Source organism: Madurella fahalii, assembly GCF_045866475.1.
Source record: "Madurella fahalii IFM 68171 DNA, scaffold_2, whole genome shotgun sequence".
Taxonomy (NCBI): Eukaryota; Fungi; Ascomycota; class Sordariomycetes; order Sordariales; genus Madurella; species Madurella fahalii.
This window is the reverse complement of record NW_027263972.1, coordinates 7,993,648-8,009,340: the sequence shown is the minus strand read 5'-3', so window position 1 is coordinate 8,009,340 and position 15,693 is coordinate 7,993,648. Positions and strand designations below refer to the sequence as shown.

General features: G+C 56.0%; 6 protein-coding genes across 6 annotated transcripts; 5 read left to right on the top strand and 1 right to left on the bottom strand.

The window, feature by feature from the left end:
- Positions 1 to 408: 408 nt before the first annotated feature.
- MFIFM68171_05130 (uncharacterized protein) lies at positions 409 to 908 on the top strand (the record flags this gene model as incomplete). Its single annotated transcript, XM_071060550.1, has 2 exons — positions 409 to 564; positions 618 to 908. The coding sequence occupies 2 exons, from the start codon at positions 409 to 411 to the stop codon at positions 906 to 908; spliced, it is 447 nt and encodes a 148-aa protein (XP_070916651.1).
- A 588-nt stretch (positions 909 to 1,496) lies between these two features.
- RPL28 (60S ribosomal protein uL15) lies at positions 1,497 to 2,501 on the top strand (the record flags this gene model as incomplete). The annotated part of the gene is made up of 9 exons (XM_071060549.1): positions 1,497 to 1,499; positions 1,550 to 1,588; positions 1,654 to 1,670; positions 1,729 to 1,758; positions 1,815 to 1,839; positions 1,894 to 1,921; positions 2,064 to 2,099; positions 2,162 to 2,329; positions 2,398 to 2,501. The coding sequence occupies 9 exons, from the start codon at positions 1,497 to 1,499 to the stop codon at positions 2,499 to 2,501; spliced, it is 450 nt and encodes a 149-aa protein (XP_070916650.1).
- Positions 2,502 to 3,540: 1,039 nt separating this feature from the next.
- MED6 (Mediator of RNA polymerase II transcription subunit 6) lies at positions 3,541 to 4,594 on the bottom strand (the record flags this gene model as incomplete). Its single annotated transcript, XM_071060548.1, has 2 exons — positions 3,541 to 4,071; positions 4,157 to 4,594. The coding sequence occupies 2 exons, from the start codon at positions 4,592 to 4,594 to the stop codon at positions 3,541 to 3,543; spliced, it is 969 nt and encodes a 322-aa protein (XP_070916649.1).
- Positions 4,595 to 4,954: 360 nt separating this feature from the next.
- Positions 4,955 to 5,716, top strand: MFIFM68171_05127 (Kinase phosphorylation protein-domain-containing protein; the record flags this gene model as incomplete). The annotated part of the gene is made up of 1 exon (XM_071060547.1): positions 4,955 to 5,716. The coding sequence occupies one exon, from the start codon at positions 4,955 to 4,957 to the stop codon at positions 5,714 to 5,716; it is 762 nt and encodes a 253-aa protein (XP_070916648.1).
- A 652-nt stretch (positions 5,717 to 6,368) lies between these two features.
- Positions 6,369 to 11,797, top strand: MFIFM68171_05126 (Heat shock cognate 90 kDa protein; the record flags this gene model as incomplete). The annotated part of the gene is made up of 2 exons (XM_071060546.1): positions 6,369 to 11,521; positions 11,602 to 11,797. 2 exons carry the CDS (start codon positions 6,369 to 6,371, stop codon positions 11,795 to 11,797), a joined length of 5,349 nt encoding a protein of 1,782 aa, XP_070916647.1.
- Positions 11,798 to 13,570: 1,773 nt separating this feature from the next.
- On the top strand, positions 13,571 to 15,250 carry FDH1_2 (formate dehydrogenase (NAD+); the record flags this gene model as incomplete). The annotated part of the gene is made up of 3 exons (XM_071060545.1): positions 13,571 to 13,825; positions 14,149 to 14,303; positions 14,359 to 15,250. The coding sequence occupies 3 exons, from the start codon at positions 13,571 to 13,573 to the stop codon at positions 15,248 to 15,250; spliced, it is 1,302 nt and encodes a 433-aa protein (XP_070916646.1).
- Between the last annotated feature and the right edge of the window lie 443 nt (positions 15,251 to 15,693).

Here is a 15,693-nt window from a genome sequence, read left to right as displayed (position 1 = left end):
CGGCAGAATTCTGCGAACTAGCCCCACTATCCCCGCGCTAAGCCGTATGCAGTAGACACGAAGGAACCTCAGCTCTAATATGGCACTATAGTTAGACTTTCGTTATCCATTTTATTGACCGTTCTTAATATCTTCTGCTCCTTTTCTGTTCTTTTTTTTCTTTTCTTTTTCTCTTGAATGCTTCTTTTTCGTCTCTTCCTAACTTTTTCTCGATCTTCTGCTTATCTCAAAAAGCACATAAGTGATAGTTCAATATGTGCACAGACCAAGCAAAGCTGTGGAATTCCGTACAGTGCGTATCGAATCATGTAGCTTACTTAGTTGTACACGGCCTAACCTTCCCTTTGTTGAAGTGCAACCATTCGACCCTCTGCATCTCGAAAATCATTGTGGAAAATCTTGGTTAACATGAGCGGTGACAGCGGAGTCTTAGCGGAGCCGTTTCCGGCCCCGTCGAAAAAAGTAACCGGGAATGTCAACGGAGTGCCAACTGATGTTGAGTCGCTTAACTTCTCGGACAAGATCATGATCACCGTCTCTCAAGGCGGACGCCTTGCTCAATGGGTGAGTATATTCTTGCGATGATGCATTGGCGCCCGCCGTCTGACTGGTTTCAGATCCAAGTCCCGCTTTCAGCTCCCTCGTCGGCCTCCGTAGACATGTCCTTACCTGGCGCTGGTTCGAGCGCCCTCCCCTCCAATCATCTCACCCCAAAGACACTAGTTGGAGTGGGCGGAGAGGAAAGAGAGACGCTGGGCCATCTCTATGCTAGCCAGATTGCTAGCCATCTAGCTCTACGCGACCCCAATGAGCGGAGAACCCTGCTTCTGGGCCTTGGTCTCGAAAAGGTGGAAGGCGGTGGTGAAGCCTTCTTCGACTTGCTCGACTTAGTGCAGCAAATTCTTTGAAGACAGAAGTTCAGATTCGACCGGGTAGATTTGAGTAGCATTGTTTACATTGGCAAGTTGAAGTCCAGGACACCGTTGCTTTACTGCGGCTCAGCGCAAAACCAACCATATCTGGGGGGAGTCGTAGGAGACGATGGGCCCAAGATACAGTGATCTGTCAGGTGGAGTGCCCAGCTACGCCCTGGCAAATACTGGCGGGCTTTCATGGTCATGATACATATAGCGTTCCGTGACCTCACCCCGAGACTAGCCGGCGTCTTGTTGCCCTATAACTTAGAGCCCATTGCCTCGGGTTGACAATGTTTGTCGTCAAACACGTGATTGGCTCGGTAGAAGGAAGGATTGCATCACTTGGCTTCGGGGCGGGCGAGCAAGAACGATTTATGCAACCCTAACCCTGTCTCTAATTGAAGATCTGTGCTTCAATGCGGGGCCGCATGCCGGTTAAATCTCGGACCTGCAACACTTTCTGTGCCCACCAAAAAAATACCCAGCCCTAAATTCCTGCGGCGGGACCCGAAAAAGCAGTCTTGCGGAAGCATCACGGTCGACGATTTCGAGCTTCATCGACACTAACCAGCAGCCACCATGGTATGCCAATTGACCTATATCTCGTGATACGCAATTGCTGACTGTTGCAGCCTACCCGGTTTTCCAAGACAAGAAAGCACCGCGGCCACGTATGTGCTCTCCGAGACTGCTCTCTGTCCTCATGAGTGGAACGCTGACTTTTGTGCTTCTCTAGGTGTCCGCTGGTAAGGGGTATGTCGCGACGAGCCGGCCGCCATGTCGCAACCGTATTGACGAAAATTTTCCATAGTCGCATCGGCAAGCACAGGAAGCACCCGGGGTATGGAACACCACCGAGAATGAGGTGACGAGTCCTATAACTGACGGTTTCCCTAGTGGTCGCGGTATGGCCGGTGGTCAGGTACGGAAGCGGGCGGTTCCTGATGCGATAGGCGCGGGCTAACACGACGAAAAGCACCACCACCGCACCAACCTCGATAAGTGTACGCAACCTATACCCCGGAACAGCTTTGGTCATGTTTGGGGGCGTCCGCGGGGAATCTCTGGGGTCTCTCCGGGCCCTCGAGACGCGCTGCCCAACCGCTTCAATTACATTCCGTGAAGTCGGCTAACAATATCAACTAGACCACCCTGGTTACTTCGGAAAGGTCGGCATGAGGCGTACGTACCCGAGCGATGTTTCGATTTGACAACAGGACAATCCGGATTGACCTTTTGGGCAGACTTCCACCTCCTCCGGAACCACCAGTGGGCCCCCACCATCAACATTGAGAAGCTGTGGTCTCTCGTCCCCGCCGAGACTCGGGAGAAGTACATCAGCGGCGCTAAGGCCGACTCTGCCCCCGTTATCGACCTCCTCTCCCACGGTTACGCTAAGCTCCTCGGCAAGGGTAAGGATCAGACCCGTCATGGGGAACAAGGAGCAAAGAAAAGAGGAGAAACTAACATCTGAAACAAGGCCGGCTTCCCGAGATCCCCGTCGTCGTCCGGGCACGGTACGTGAGCGCGGAGGCGGAGCGCAAGGTGACGGAGGCTGGTGGCGTTGTCGAGCTCATTGCTTAAGTCGGACGCGATACGGTTATATCAAGGACTAGCGATTTGACATTTTCGGTTACGAGGGAAAACCGGATAGTGAACCCAATGGCAACGGACCGGACGGTCAGACGTCAGCTATGAATGCTAGGTCCCGGAGTCCTGGTTGGTTCCTGGTGGGGTGACGGAAACGCGCCCCGTATTGCAGCATTAGGGAATGGGATGTTATTTGCATCATCTGGGGGGTCCTGGCTGGCTTGTGTCGTTCCGGTGTCGAGATCGGGGTTTAAGCAATCGAGTTCCAACGTCATTGGCTTAAGGCTGTGCGGTCCACATTTCGTTTCACCGATGAGAGCAGGACACCGGAAGAAATCTTCTTGACATGGGAGAGGGCGATTAAGCCGTCGATGGCCCTTGGGGCGTTTATAACGACCGGGGACAATGCACCAGATGGCGTCACCGAAGCATCCTGGTCTAAGAATCATGCGACTGGCAAGTTGGAGGAATTCTGAATACCCTCAATCTCGGCTTTGGGTTTGTTATATGCCTACGCCATTGAGTTCCATAATGCTTTGGGCCTTCTCCTCCTATAGAAGGTAAATCTGTCGCGAGCTCGCCATAGGAGGACTGAGCCAGGCCGAGCTAATTAGTAGATGACTGATGTGTTTCAGGGACATGAAGTATTGCCAAGCCAAGCAGCAGGTGCCACTCTGAGTGGTTCGTTTCGTTAGGGCATGTCCTCTGTATCATCACTTCTGGATAACCCACCTCACCTCCTCAACCCTCCACGATGGCTTCACTACCACAGCCGTGGTTATCGCCAAGTCCTCTTGCTGATCTCATGAGCCACGTGGTTTCCAAGTGTCCAAACTCCAGATCATGCACCCCTCTACTTTCTCTGCCGCAATAGAAAAGCCCTAGGGTATCATCATTACCAATTACAGCATACAGCCCTGTGAACGCCTTGAACAACCCAATCAACCAGCCCTGTCCTTTATCCCCCTTTGCTGCCCCCTTTTCCTTCCTTCGGCTTGAAGTCGTTTCTCTTGCCCTTCCTCCCGCCCTCCCCTTAAGAGGGCGTAACTGCTGCCTTGCTGCTCTTCCTCTTCTTCGCCTTCAATCCGCCACCACTACCGCCAGGCGTTTTGGGGCTCTTGGTCTCCTTGCCCGTCTTTGTCCCCGCCGCGAGCGGGTTCTCGGCCGCCAGTTTGGTGTTGAGCGCCGGCAGTGTGGGGAGCAACGCTGCCTTTTTCAGGTTGGCGGCGGCTGCTGCTGAGAGGTTGACGGGCCCTTTCCTGCCCGTCGAGGAGAGGTGGAAGTCGCCTGGCTTGCCGGTAATGGGGTTCTCGTCCATGTATTGATCGCCGAACTGGTTTTGGATCGCGAGGGCTTCTTCGAGGAGGCGATTGCTGGGCTGGTTGGTACCGTTTGTGGTTTTGTTGTCCGGCATAGGAGTTGCTTCGCGGTGCTGTTTGGTAGTGGCGGCGGCGGATGAGGAGCCGCCGGAAGGGGTTTGGTAGACTCGGCCGAGGGCGGGGGACCAGGATTGTACGCTTGCGGCGATAGGGAGGGGTTTGGCTATTGAGGAGGAGATTGAGGCCTGTGGATTTTCTCAGACGTTAGGTTCTCTCTGTCTCTGGGCTATGGGAAGAGAGTAGGGTGGATGATGCTCGGCTGGGACATACGATGCGGGAGCTGATAATGTCGGCTAGGGTGGGCGCCATGTAGATGTTTTCGCCGACGATAAAATATGAAGCGTGAACAATAATCTCGTCTTCTTCCCCCTGACGCTTGCGCCGAGTCTGCTTGTTAATGACCCAAACACCTGTTCCGGCCCCTGGCCCTGTCTCAGCCGGCTCCTGCGCGACGATGAACTCAAGCCCGGACATCGTCTTCAGGCGGCCTTCAAAGAGCTCTCGCGTGGCTAGAAACTGCGTCATGTTGGGGTTGTTAAGACCCTGCTGGAAGACGACCTCGTTGTTGGATGTCTTGTCGAAGAAGGGTGACTGGGCGAAGTAGTAAAGCACGCTATTGCTGTGAATGCCCTGATCAAACTCGGGCGGTGCGCGCCACTGGATCTCATCCAGCGGCGGGCCTGCGTTGACTGCCGGGTCGAAAGCCATATCCGACGTTGATAGTGAGGGTCTACTCAGTACGTGCCCGGGTCGAGTGTATCTGAGAGGGTATAAAGATGTCCCGCGGCGGGAATGGTCCGAATTGTCGTATTGTTGCAAGCTCCGAGGTTCTTTTGGACCCTTGCATATTGGCCCAGTGCCCCACTGGAGCTCGGCCCCGCTAAGGTGATTGTGGGGCTGAAGAATGTAGCTGGAATCAGCAACCTTGTCTCCCCCAAACGTCAGCTCTGCCGCAAAGTCCGTTGCAACTACTAATCTTCGAAGCATCCTGTGCCCGCAGCAGCCGCCATCTCCTTAAATCATCACATTTCAAACTTAATAAGATCTCCAACCGGCCGAGTCACGGTCATGGATCTTTTATCGACCGTCCGCAAGACGGGATCACGCGGTGGGGTCAACTTCAGTTGGGACGATGTCGCCACATCAGCGCACCGCGAAAACTACCTAGGTCACAGCCTCAAGGCACCAGTAGGGCGATGGGCCAAAGGCCGCGATTTGAATTGGTATGCCAAGGCAGATCCGACCGCAGCAAACTCGACAGAGACGGAGGAAGAAAAGGCGGCCCGTGAGCGCGCTGATGAGATTCGCAAAGTTAAAGAGGCTGAAGAAGACGCGATAGCCCGTGCGCTAGGCTTACCGATTACGCCGCGGAATGCAACTGGAGCCAATGCGGTAGAGGTGGATGGATCGAAAGCGCCCAGCCGTGAGACTGAGATCAGGGAAAGGGACGGTACGGAGTCTAAGGATGCTCGGGCCAGGGATTCACGGAAGGATCGGCACAGGGACTCGGACCGCCGACACAGGAGAAGGCATAGGAGCAGGGAGCGTGATCGCGATCGCAGTCGGAGCAGAGAGAGGAGAAGGGACGGTCCAGTGGACGGCGGAGCGAGGGACATTCGCCAACGGCGGAGGAGCCGTAGCCCCGAGTATGCAAACAGTCGCCAAGAACGACGGCGTGATGGCGATCGTGACCGCAGTCGGGAAAGGAATTACAGGAGGCCGCGAAGCCGCACACGCAGCAGGAGCCCTGGCCGAGAGAGGCCTAGGCATTACGACAGGCAACGGAGTAGGAGCAGAGTCAGGGCTCGTGACCGGACTTCGGAGAGGTAATACGTGCATCCGCAATGGACTATCGAGGCTCGGTTCTTACCAGGAAGTCTGTTGATTTCGGAGCGAGCGTAAACGCCCGGTGGAAGGCACGTGGGCTTTAAAAGCTTGCTCGCGATGTAATGTTCTGGTCAGACAGTCAGTCGAGACAAGCATGGGGTATCTTAAAAGGCATAAAGATATACCGAGCGTTGAGGACATGGGGGAGTAAAATGCATGCTAACTACGAATATTTTGTTGCGCTCAGCTTCAGATGAGGCCCATGAATTGCATGTGACCGAGGCATTGGATTGGCTACACTCGATAAGATAAGGCTGATGCAACGAATTGACTGCCTGCCGCTGACGCACCAACCTCAGCCTCCGCTTCGCGGATCCACGGGTTCAACGCTAACTCGACTGTGCACCCTAGCCTTCCATACCATTGCCCCTCTGCTTCTTCTTCTGGTATAAGATGCGATACGGGAACGAGAACGGTCATGGCGTCAAACTTTACCTACCTTAGTCCCCTCTGACCACCAATAGCGGTTCAGCCTCCGATTCCCACCTGTCATCCGCGCTAGACCGCAACACCGAATCATCCGGACCTTCGATAACCTTTGCGTTACCAAACGACAACCGTCTTCGAGTGGTCACGCCTCTACGGGTTTGGCACCATGGACTACGCACGTCTCCGCGCTGCCGCGCTCAGGAATAGTGAGGACGAGGAAGCCGTTACCGTCGACACGCGAGCGCTTATCGACAAGGTCCTGGCCCGCTACTCAGGGGAGTGGACGACCCTCAGAGAGCTCATACAAAATGCCGCCGACGCCCAGGCGACCACGGTCAAGGTCAAGTGGGAGACACTGCCGTCGACTCATGTTCCGCTTCCGCCGACCACCAACCAGACAGATATCATTAAGCATGTTATTGCTCACCACACCCTTAGACGGCTCGTCGTGCAGAACAATGGCCAGCCCTTCACCAAGACGGACTGGGCAAGATTGAAGAAAATTGCCGAGGGAAACCCCGATGAGACGAAAATCGGCGCTTTTGGCGTTGGCTTCTACAGTGTCTTTGCCGATTGCGAAGAGCCCTTCGTCAGTTCTGGCAACGAGGCCATGGCCTTCTACTGGAAAGGGAATGCACTCTTCACAAGGAAGGTCACACTCCCCGCTGGCGAAGGCAGTTCGGATACCACTTTTGTGCTCGACTATCGGAGCTCAACCACACCTCTCCCAAACCTCCTCTCCGTCAGCCAGTTCCTTGCAACCAGCCTGACGTTTGTTGCCCTGCAAAATATTGAGTTCTGGATTGACGACTGGAAGGTCTTGGCGCTGCAGAAGAAGGCGTCACCAAGCCTCGACATACCAATTCCGCGAGACATAGAGACTAGGACCAAGGAAGGCCTCATGAAGGTTTCCACAGCGGACCGCACGAGCACCCAAATAGATGCCACATTCATGAGCGTCATCGGGTACAAGGCCCAACCAGCTGCATCCGCCCCCAAGTCCAGCGAGTCCGGCTATGGCGCTGAGCTGCCCTCACTGAAGAATTTCTTCTCGAGGCTCACAGCAGGCCCCTCACGAAGCAAAGCGGCAAAGGAGGAGAAGGCAATTCAAGAAGCAATAGCAGAAGACCTTACTGCGACATCCACATCGACTCTCTTCCTTCGGGTCACCTCGGCGCGGGTCGCTACAAGTGTTACTGCCGCGTTTTCTGCTGAACTGGAGAGGGCGACTAAAAAACCCCCTCCGAAAGTGACCAAGATATCCATCCTAACCTCGTCTTACGACGAGACTATGGCTTCGGATACGTCCTCATCGAGCCAGGCAACTAAAATAGCAGACGTATTCGCGTCCGTTTTGCCGAGCAAGAAGCCGGGGGGCCGAATCTTTATTGGGTTCCCCACCACACAAACCACCGGCGCCGGGATGCACATCTCGGCGCCGTCGGTCATACCCACGGTCGAGCGGGAAGCTATCGACCTGAACGCTCGCTGGGTACGCACTTGGAATATGGAGATGCTGCGTGCCGCAGGTATCATGTCACGCCTCGCTTTCACAAATGAGATGGCGGATCTTAATGACAGGTTGAAGAGAATGTCAGAATCCAGTGGGAAGGGGTCAAATCTCTCCCCGTTGAATGTACAGAAGTGCATCCCTGAGGCCCTGCATATCTTGAAGACATACACGTTCCAAGACTCGACACCGAGCGGCAATGTGGCCCAGATCATCGAAGAAGCGTTTTGGACGGCATACAAGCAGCCGTCTATCGAGGTTTACTCTTCGAGGGGAGTACTTCCAACAACGAAAGTTCGCAACTCGTCTGATGAGATTGGAAAATTCGTCGCCGGCATTCCAGTAGTCCTAAAAGACATGAAGGATGCCCCATTTATCAAAAAGCTGGTGGACTTTGGTCTCATCGAGGACATAACCGTCGATGATATCCGCCAGGAGCTTGGAGCCAAGGCACTTGATAAGGACCAACTTCATCATCTCCTTCAATGGATCACCAAAAGCGCATTCGAGCAGAAATTGGACCGCCCCAACATCCGGCGGCTTTTGGATGTCACGGTTGCGACAATCACCGACGGCGGTGACTCGGGCGACATCATTGCCCTAGGCCCTATCGAGAACTATCTTAACAACAAAATCCCAGCAACGCTCCCGGTCCCCCCCACCACTCTGCCAGCTGCGTTCACGGCCGGCATCCCAGAAGCCCGGTTACAAGCGTTGGGATGGACACCACTCGGGATTGTGCCTTGGCTTCGGTTTCTGATCGGCCGTGGGGCTGGGAATGCCGACGATCAGAATCTGGCGAAGTCGGACAAATTCGCCCTTCAGGTCCTCACTGTCCTCTCCAAGAACTGGGACAACCTGAGCCCAAGCTCTAAGTCTTCGGTTGTGTCGGCGCTACAGCATGTTACGGTTATGCCGACCAAGATGGGCATGAAGAAGCCGGGCGAGTCCTTCTTTCCATCGGTGAAGCTGTTCGACGACCTGCCGACACTTGAGGGTTGTGCAAATATAAAGGACAAATTCCTCACTGCTCTAGGCGTCAGAAAGACGGTCGACCTGGAAACCATCTTCACCCGGCTGCTGAGCCCATCACCGACGGCTGGCAGCGGTGCACAGCCCAGATGGAGTCATATGGAACTTATCAAGTATCTCACTTCGGTGAAAGACGATATTCCCGATGCCGATATGAAGAAGCTCCGAGAATCGCCTCTCTGCCCTGCAGAGGCCGGACCCCCGGGAATGGAGCCGACGAAGGGCACGGCACGGCTCTATAAAGTGTCGGAACTTTTTGAGCCCAAAGATTCACTTCGGAGACTGGGGTTGCCGATATTGCAATGGCCCGGCCCACCAGGTAGTTTCAGAAATACCAGCCAAGAGGCCCGGTTTCTCTCTTCCCTCGGCTTACGTCCTTTCCCGCAGGCGGAGGAACTCATGGCGATGATGGCCTCGCCAAATGAAGACCTTCGCACGAATGCCATGTCATATTTCGTGGCTAATCATCACTTGAACGGGTATACATCGGTAGACCTGTCGTCTGCCAACACCGCTTTCCTTCCGATTGAAGGCAAGGGAAAGCAGCTGGTCCGGCCGTCTGCCTGCTACACGAACGAGAAAGCAGCTGTCCTCGGATATAACATTCTTAGAAGAGACTTGCACCAGCACGCATCCAAATTTGGCGTTGCGCGCGATCCTCCAATCTCAGGTTGTGTCGAGAGACTCGTTGCGAATCCGCCTCAGGATCGCAGCATGGCGATTACGTTGTTCGAGTATTTTGCTACGCGACTTGGCGACCTAGGACACAACAGCCTGGTCAAACTGAGGGATGCACCTATCGTGCCGGTGATGAGACAGGGCGACCGTCAACATGCAGTAGACAGGAAGTCTGGGCCCACGCTGATCCACGTTCGACCCCAACACTGCTACTTGGGGAGCTCATCAACCTACAAGGACATTTTTGACTTTGTCGATTTTGGGCCCGATGCGAACGCCTTCCTCTTCAAGTGTGGTGCCAAGAACGAGCCTACCAAGCACGAGATTGCCGAAATAGCCTGTAGCGAACCAGCGCGGTTGCTGAGTACCCTACAGAGTCCGGAGAAGTATCTTAACCTTCTCAAGTCCGTTGCCGAGGATCTAGGGACCTTGAAGAGGGACAAGGTGCTTTTCAGAAAGATGAAGACTTCGGCCTGGTTGCTCGGGTTCCGTGAGGTCTCCTCGGGAAAGAATAAGGAAATAGATCCGTATGAGGAAGAAGAGGCACCCATAAAGCATTATCAACTTGCGACTGCCACTGACATTGTCGTCCTGGACGATTTTGTCAGCTACCAGCTCTTCAGTCAAGCGCTGCTATGCGCGCCTGAGGAAGACGTTCTCGAGGCATTCTATATGGACCTCGGCTCCGAGACACTGGGCAGCAGAGTGAGAGAGGACCTCCGGGTTGGCTCTCGCACGGTGAATCAAGACGGCGCCGAACGATTGCGAAAGCACGTGCTCGAGCGCTCGAAACTCTTCTTGCACGAGTACTCTAAGGATAAGCGAGACGCGGTAAAGCACGATACGCGCTGGCTCGAGAAGAACCTGCAAGTGTCGTCGGTGACTTCGGTAGTCCTGCGGCGGTCGCTCAGGGGCCACGCCAAGTCGCACCAGGAGAAACGGTCGGCAGCTAGTGCAAAGACACCGGAAGGGTGGACTCTATACGTCTCAGCTGAAGATAGGCCTGACATGTACCAGGTTGGACAGGCCATCTGCCAACTCCTGCTCAACCGCCCCAACCAACACGCCTACTTCTTCTTCGAACCATTCCTAAAGCTCGGCCTGCTGGACCTACGGTCACGTGGGTACAATGTTGATCGGATCTTGCGAGCAAAGGCGGCCGAGGCGAGACTTATCGAGGAGGAGCGGCGCAAGGCGCTCGAAGCCGAGCAGCAGAAGATTGAAGAACAGCAGAAGGAATGGGCAGCAGCCCAGACGGGGGCTGCCGAGGAGACACGAACTCCGCAGCGGGACAGGGCCGGTCTCATGCCAGGGAGCTTTGAGGACTCGCCCGAAGACCGTCTCCCGGCCCCTCCTCCCCAAGAGCAACAGAGGGCCAAGCGAGGCGGCTTCTTTTCGAACCTGACTCGCCATCTCGGGTTCGAACTAGGCGACCCCTCACAAAATGAGATTAACAAGTTCCTGCCCCTTCCTGAACAACGCCCCACTACCCCCCAGGACGAGAGTCTCGGTCTCGGCGGTAACAACACGAACAAACCCCCCAATGACGATGGCCGTGTCACAAACCCAGCCGTTATCCACCAGAACCTCCTCAACGCAATCAAATCCACCCGCGCCCACGACTCATCCAGCCTCTTCTCTCCGCCTCAGCAGACCGAGGTCAAAGAGCAGGCCACATACTGCGACTCCACGCCCGCTCAGAACATCGTGTTTGCCGCCGACGCGCCCGGCGGGATGCGTGTGTTTCTGGACAAGAGCCTGTCGGCCGAACACGGCAGGTTCTTCGCAGAGCACGTCAATGCCATCGGCCAGTTTGAGAGTCTCCTTAGGGACGTCGGGGGGGTGTATGGCTTGCCCGTCAAGGCGCTGCACATTTTTTACGACGAACAAGGGGGCACGATCGCGTTCAACAGCGGGGGCGCCATATTTTGCAATCTGAGGTTCTGGGAACAGCTGCATTTCAGTCCTGTCGGGGGTAGGAGGGATGTGAGGGGCGGGAAGGCGAGGGTTGAGGCTGCCACGTGGTGGTGGGTTGTGCTGGCTCATGAGCTAGCGCATAACCTGGTCAAGACGCACGATTCGCAGCATAGTTACTATACGTGAGTACCCGCCTTGTCTTACATGTCTGGCCTGTTGGGGAGAAGAAGTTGGCTGACAGCTAGGTTCGTTGATTCCGCAGGGAGTCGTTTGTCCAGCAGTACTTCCCCAAGATGATGGCTACGGCGGTGGAGTGGATGAATGCACCTGCTCCTGCGACTTCCTCTGCTACTGCTGTGACGGCCTCAGCGGGTGCTACGGCTGCTCACGCGTCCGCTAGGAGTGCTCATAGGACGGGAACCGCCGTGGCGCCGCCGCCTTATAGCATGTTTGAGTAGACGGCAGAGAGGTGTATCTCAAGGAGGTACGTCTCCGGGGTTGGACAGCGAGGAGTTTGTTTGTTTGTGTGCGCTCTGCTTCCTTCTTTTTGGTTCGTTGCATTGGTTTGGCTGTTGATCGGCGGGCTTTTGCTTACATGGTATACGGTTGCCCTTACGCGTTGGTCAGGTTGCATGGGATGGCGGGATACAGATGCATGGCTTAGCGGAGTGTAGGTCAATCGGAGTTACTACCTAGAGTAGGCCGACCTTGATGTAGAGATAGTCATGTATGCTCGGTAGACGACTAGACGATGGACATGCTAATGCAAGGACATTCTACTCTCGAGGGGGGTACTAGTATCCGCGAGTTGGCCTAGCCATCAGTCTCGGTCTTACTCGGGGTGTTCTCTACTGCGCTGTCGGAAGTGAAGAAGTTCTCGGAAATGTGGAGTGTTTTCACATGTTCACGTCTCGGACCGGCTCCACCTAGGACCGGCGGTTGAGTTGTCGCGGGATTAGGTTCCATTGTTTTGACCCCGGAGATTCCGGGGTTCCGAAAGGTAGCACAGGGTCGAACCCTCGAGTCTCGGCATGCGACGAAATCAACGGTTTAACACCGCCCGCCTTATGGCCGGCCCCATCGACCACGCGGCCAAGCGCTGTCGTACCGCAGCCCGCATGCCCGCAGCCCGCATGCTCGAACGGTTTTCGATCCAGACCTTAGTCTCGCCGCTGCGTGTCCCACATATCTTTACCCCGCTTCGCAACCGCTTAGCAACGGGATACCGAGCCAACCCCGAAATTCTACCGTACAACCAACGCAGGTCTGCCGTTGCCTTGTGTCACGTCCAACTAAGTACCGAAGGACCGCCACCCCCTGGATGATTGAGCCGGCTGCAGATGCAACGCGGAAACGGGGCTGTTTGTTGGTTGTTGTCCGCCGCGTGAGGGGGAGGGGAAGAGGAGAGGCACCGGCCCTTTGCTTGACCCCGTTGACCCATTGGATGCAGGCACTGCGTGAATCGGCCTCGGGCAGTGGAAGTAGCACCGTCAGGGTGCTTACCTCACTTCCATGGAGACGCGGTGGGTCTGCCGGCTAAACCACTTCTCCATAGCAGCCACGGTTCCGCCTGCTGAGCAACGTCGGGCCCGCGGTTCGAATTGGCCGCCGACGATTCTATTGCAGACGGGTACAGGGTCCCTCCGGGGCACTTGCCCAATCCCATCCGTCACCCCTCACGTACGTTCCGTGTTCCAAGACACGCTTGGTTCCATCGATCGGCGGTGCCACACCACGAACCGCGGCCGATGGATCTGCAGGCGCTACGGGGTGCCCCATTGACGAATGGCATTGTGGTTGCTGTGCTCTGGGGAGCTGCATGAATCGACCTACTGGAGAAGATGGTGGCATCCATCAACTCCCGTCTGACTGACCTGTCTCGCTCTCCGAGCTACGAAAGCTGCCGGACCAGAGGATTGGATTCCGCCCGCAGCAGGCAGGAAGAGAGGGGAAGTTGCACATAAATATCCCAGGAGCTGCTGTCGGAGGGCAGCCCAGCTTGACCTCCTCTTCATCCCATCGTCAGTCCTCCACCATCTGCGGTCGTTGCATCATTCACCCGAACAACCACCACTCGGATACCACCCTGTCCCGCCTCGAGACCGAAAGCAGAGCGCCTGCGCCTAAACAATTGACCGTCGCATCTGTTGCCCCGTGCGGTTATAAAGACGCTTTGCCCCAACACGCTATCCCAAGTTTCCCTCGTCCATCTCTAGGCACAATCCGTCACAATGGTATTTCTTGCTCGCTCCGCTTCTCTCCTCCGTTCTCGGTTGCCCTCTCTGGTGGCCCCAGTCCCGCGCTCAAATGCTTGGAGGGCTGCGTTGCACACACATTCCCGCACCCTGGGAAGCGCTCTCTTAGGCGGGAACTCTGAGAAGCTCGGCCGACAGATCTCCAAAACCACGGCTCGCTTGCTAACGACACAACGTGAAAAGGTCAAAGTTCTTCTTATTCTGTACGATGGCGGCAAGCACGCCGAGGAGGTATGACGAATTCCAATTTTACCCTTCTATACTCTTTCGTGCCACACAGCAGCACACGCGACCATTTGGAGATGGGAGACGATGTGCCGGGTGCCTCAACTCGGAGTGCGGGGTACCGTGGAGCTTTTGTGCGTCACGGCCCCGCTCCCAGGGTTGAGCGATCGGAGAGTTCGGGAAAGTGGAGATGCAACGGTAGCGACCCGTCTTGGCGAGATGTCCGGCACGGCGCAGCGCTGTGGGGCATCCGGCGTTCCGGGACCAACACGACAAGGGGGTTCGTTGGATCAGGGGAATTTGTGCTGACTCGGTGATGAACAACCAAGGTCCCCGAACTCCTCGGAACCACCGAGAACGAGCTCGGAATCCGCAAGTGGCTCGAGGACCAGGGCCACACCTTGGTGACAACGTCGGATAAAGAGGGCGAGAACTCGACCTTTGACAAGGAGCTGGTCGACGCCGAGATCATCATCACCACTCCGTGAGTTTTATCCCGCCCAAGCTCCCCCACTGTCAAAAAATAACACCAGCCCCAGCTTCCACCCCGGCTACCTGACAGCCGAGCGCCTCGCCAAGGCCAAGAAGCTCAAGCTCGCCGTCACAGCCGGCATCGGCTCGGACCACGTCGACCTCAATGCCGCCAACAAGACCAACGGGGGCATCACCGTCGCCGAAGTAACCGGCTCCAATGTCGTCTCGGTCGCCGAGCATGTCGTCATGACCATCCTCATCCTCGTCCGCAACTTTGTCCCCGCGCACGAGATGATCGAGGCCGGCCGGTGGGACGTGGCCGAGGCTGCCAAGAACGAGTTTGACCTTGAGGGCAAGGTGGTGGGCACCGTCGCTGTGGGCCGCATCGGCGAGCGCGTCCTGCGCCGCCTCAAGCCGTTCGACTGCAAGGAGCTCCTCTACTACGACTACCAGCCGCTGTCGCCCGAGAAGGAGAAGGAGATTGGCTGCCGCCGCGTCGACACGCTCGAGGAGCTCGTCTCGCAGTGCGACGTGGTCACCATCAACTGCCCGCTGCACGAGAAGACGCGCGGCCTCTTCAACAAGGACCTGATCGCCAAGATGAAGCCCGGCTCGTGGCTCGTCAACACGGCCCGCGGCGCCATCGTTGTCAAGGAGGATGTCGCCGAGGCCCTGCGCACCGGCCACCTCCGCGGCTACGGCGGCGACGTCTGGTTCCCCCAGCCCGCCCCCGCCGACCACCCGCTCCGCACCGCCAAGAACCCCTTCGGCGGCGGCAACGCCATGGTCCCCCACGTCAGCGGCACCTCGCTCGACGCCCAGAAGCGCTACGCCGACGGCGTCAAGTCCATCCTGGACAGCTACCTGTCCGGCAGGTTCGACTACAGGCCCGAGGACCTGATCGTGCACAACGGCGATTATGCCACCAAGGCTTATGGACAGCGGAACAAGGCCTAAGTTGGTTGGGAAGGGGAAGGGGCGGATGTTCATGGTGTTTTTTTTTTTTTTTTTTTACTAGGTTCCTACTTGTCAGGTCGGGTTTCGATGGGCGGGTTTTGCAAGCGAAGTGTATATACCGCGGCTGAGCGGGTAGTCACCGAGATTATGATAGGAGTCGTCTCTTGGGCCGCGTTCAACGTTATGAGTAATGAATGCGATTATTATTGAGCCAACTTCCGTGCATTATTTCAAAACTTGAGCCTGTCTTTCCGGACCGGGCGAAATTATCTTTGTGGGCTGTAGACCTTGTTTGTCATTTGTCTTACTACAGAGACACACCACAAGACGATGTCATGAACGAAAAAGGTGAACGCAGGCGAAGATGACGATGACAACAGGGGTTCGGCCCCGGAGGGTCGTTCGTTTACAATCCGAAAAGCAAGCTATTATTCAGAGCACAG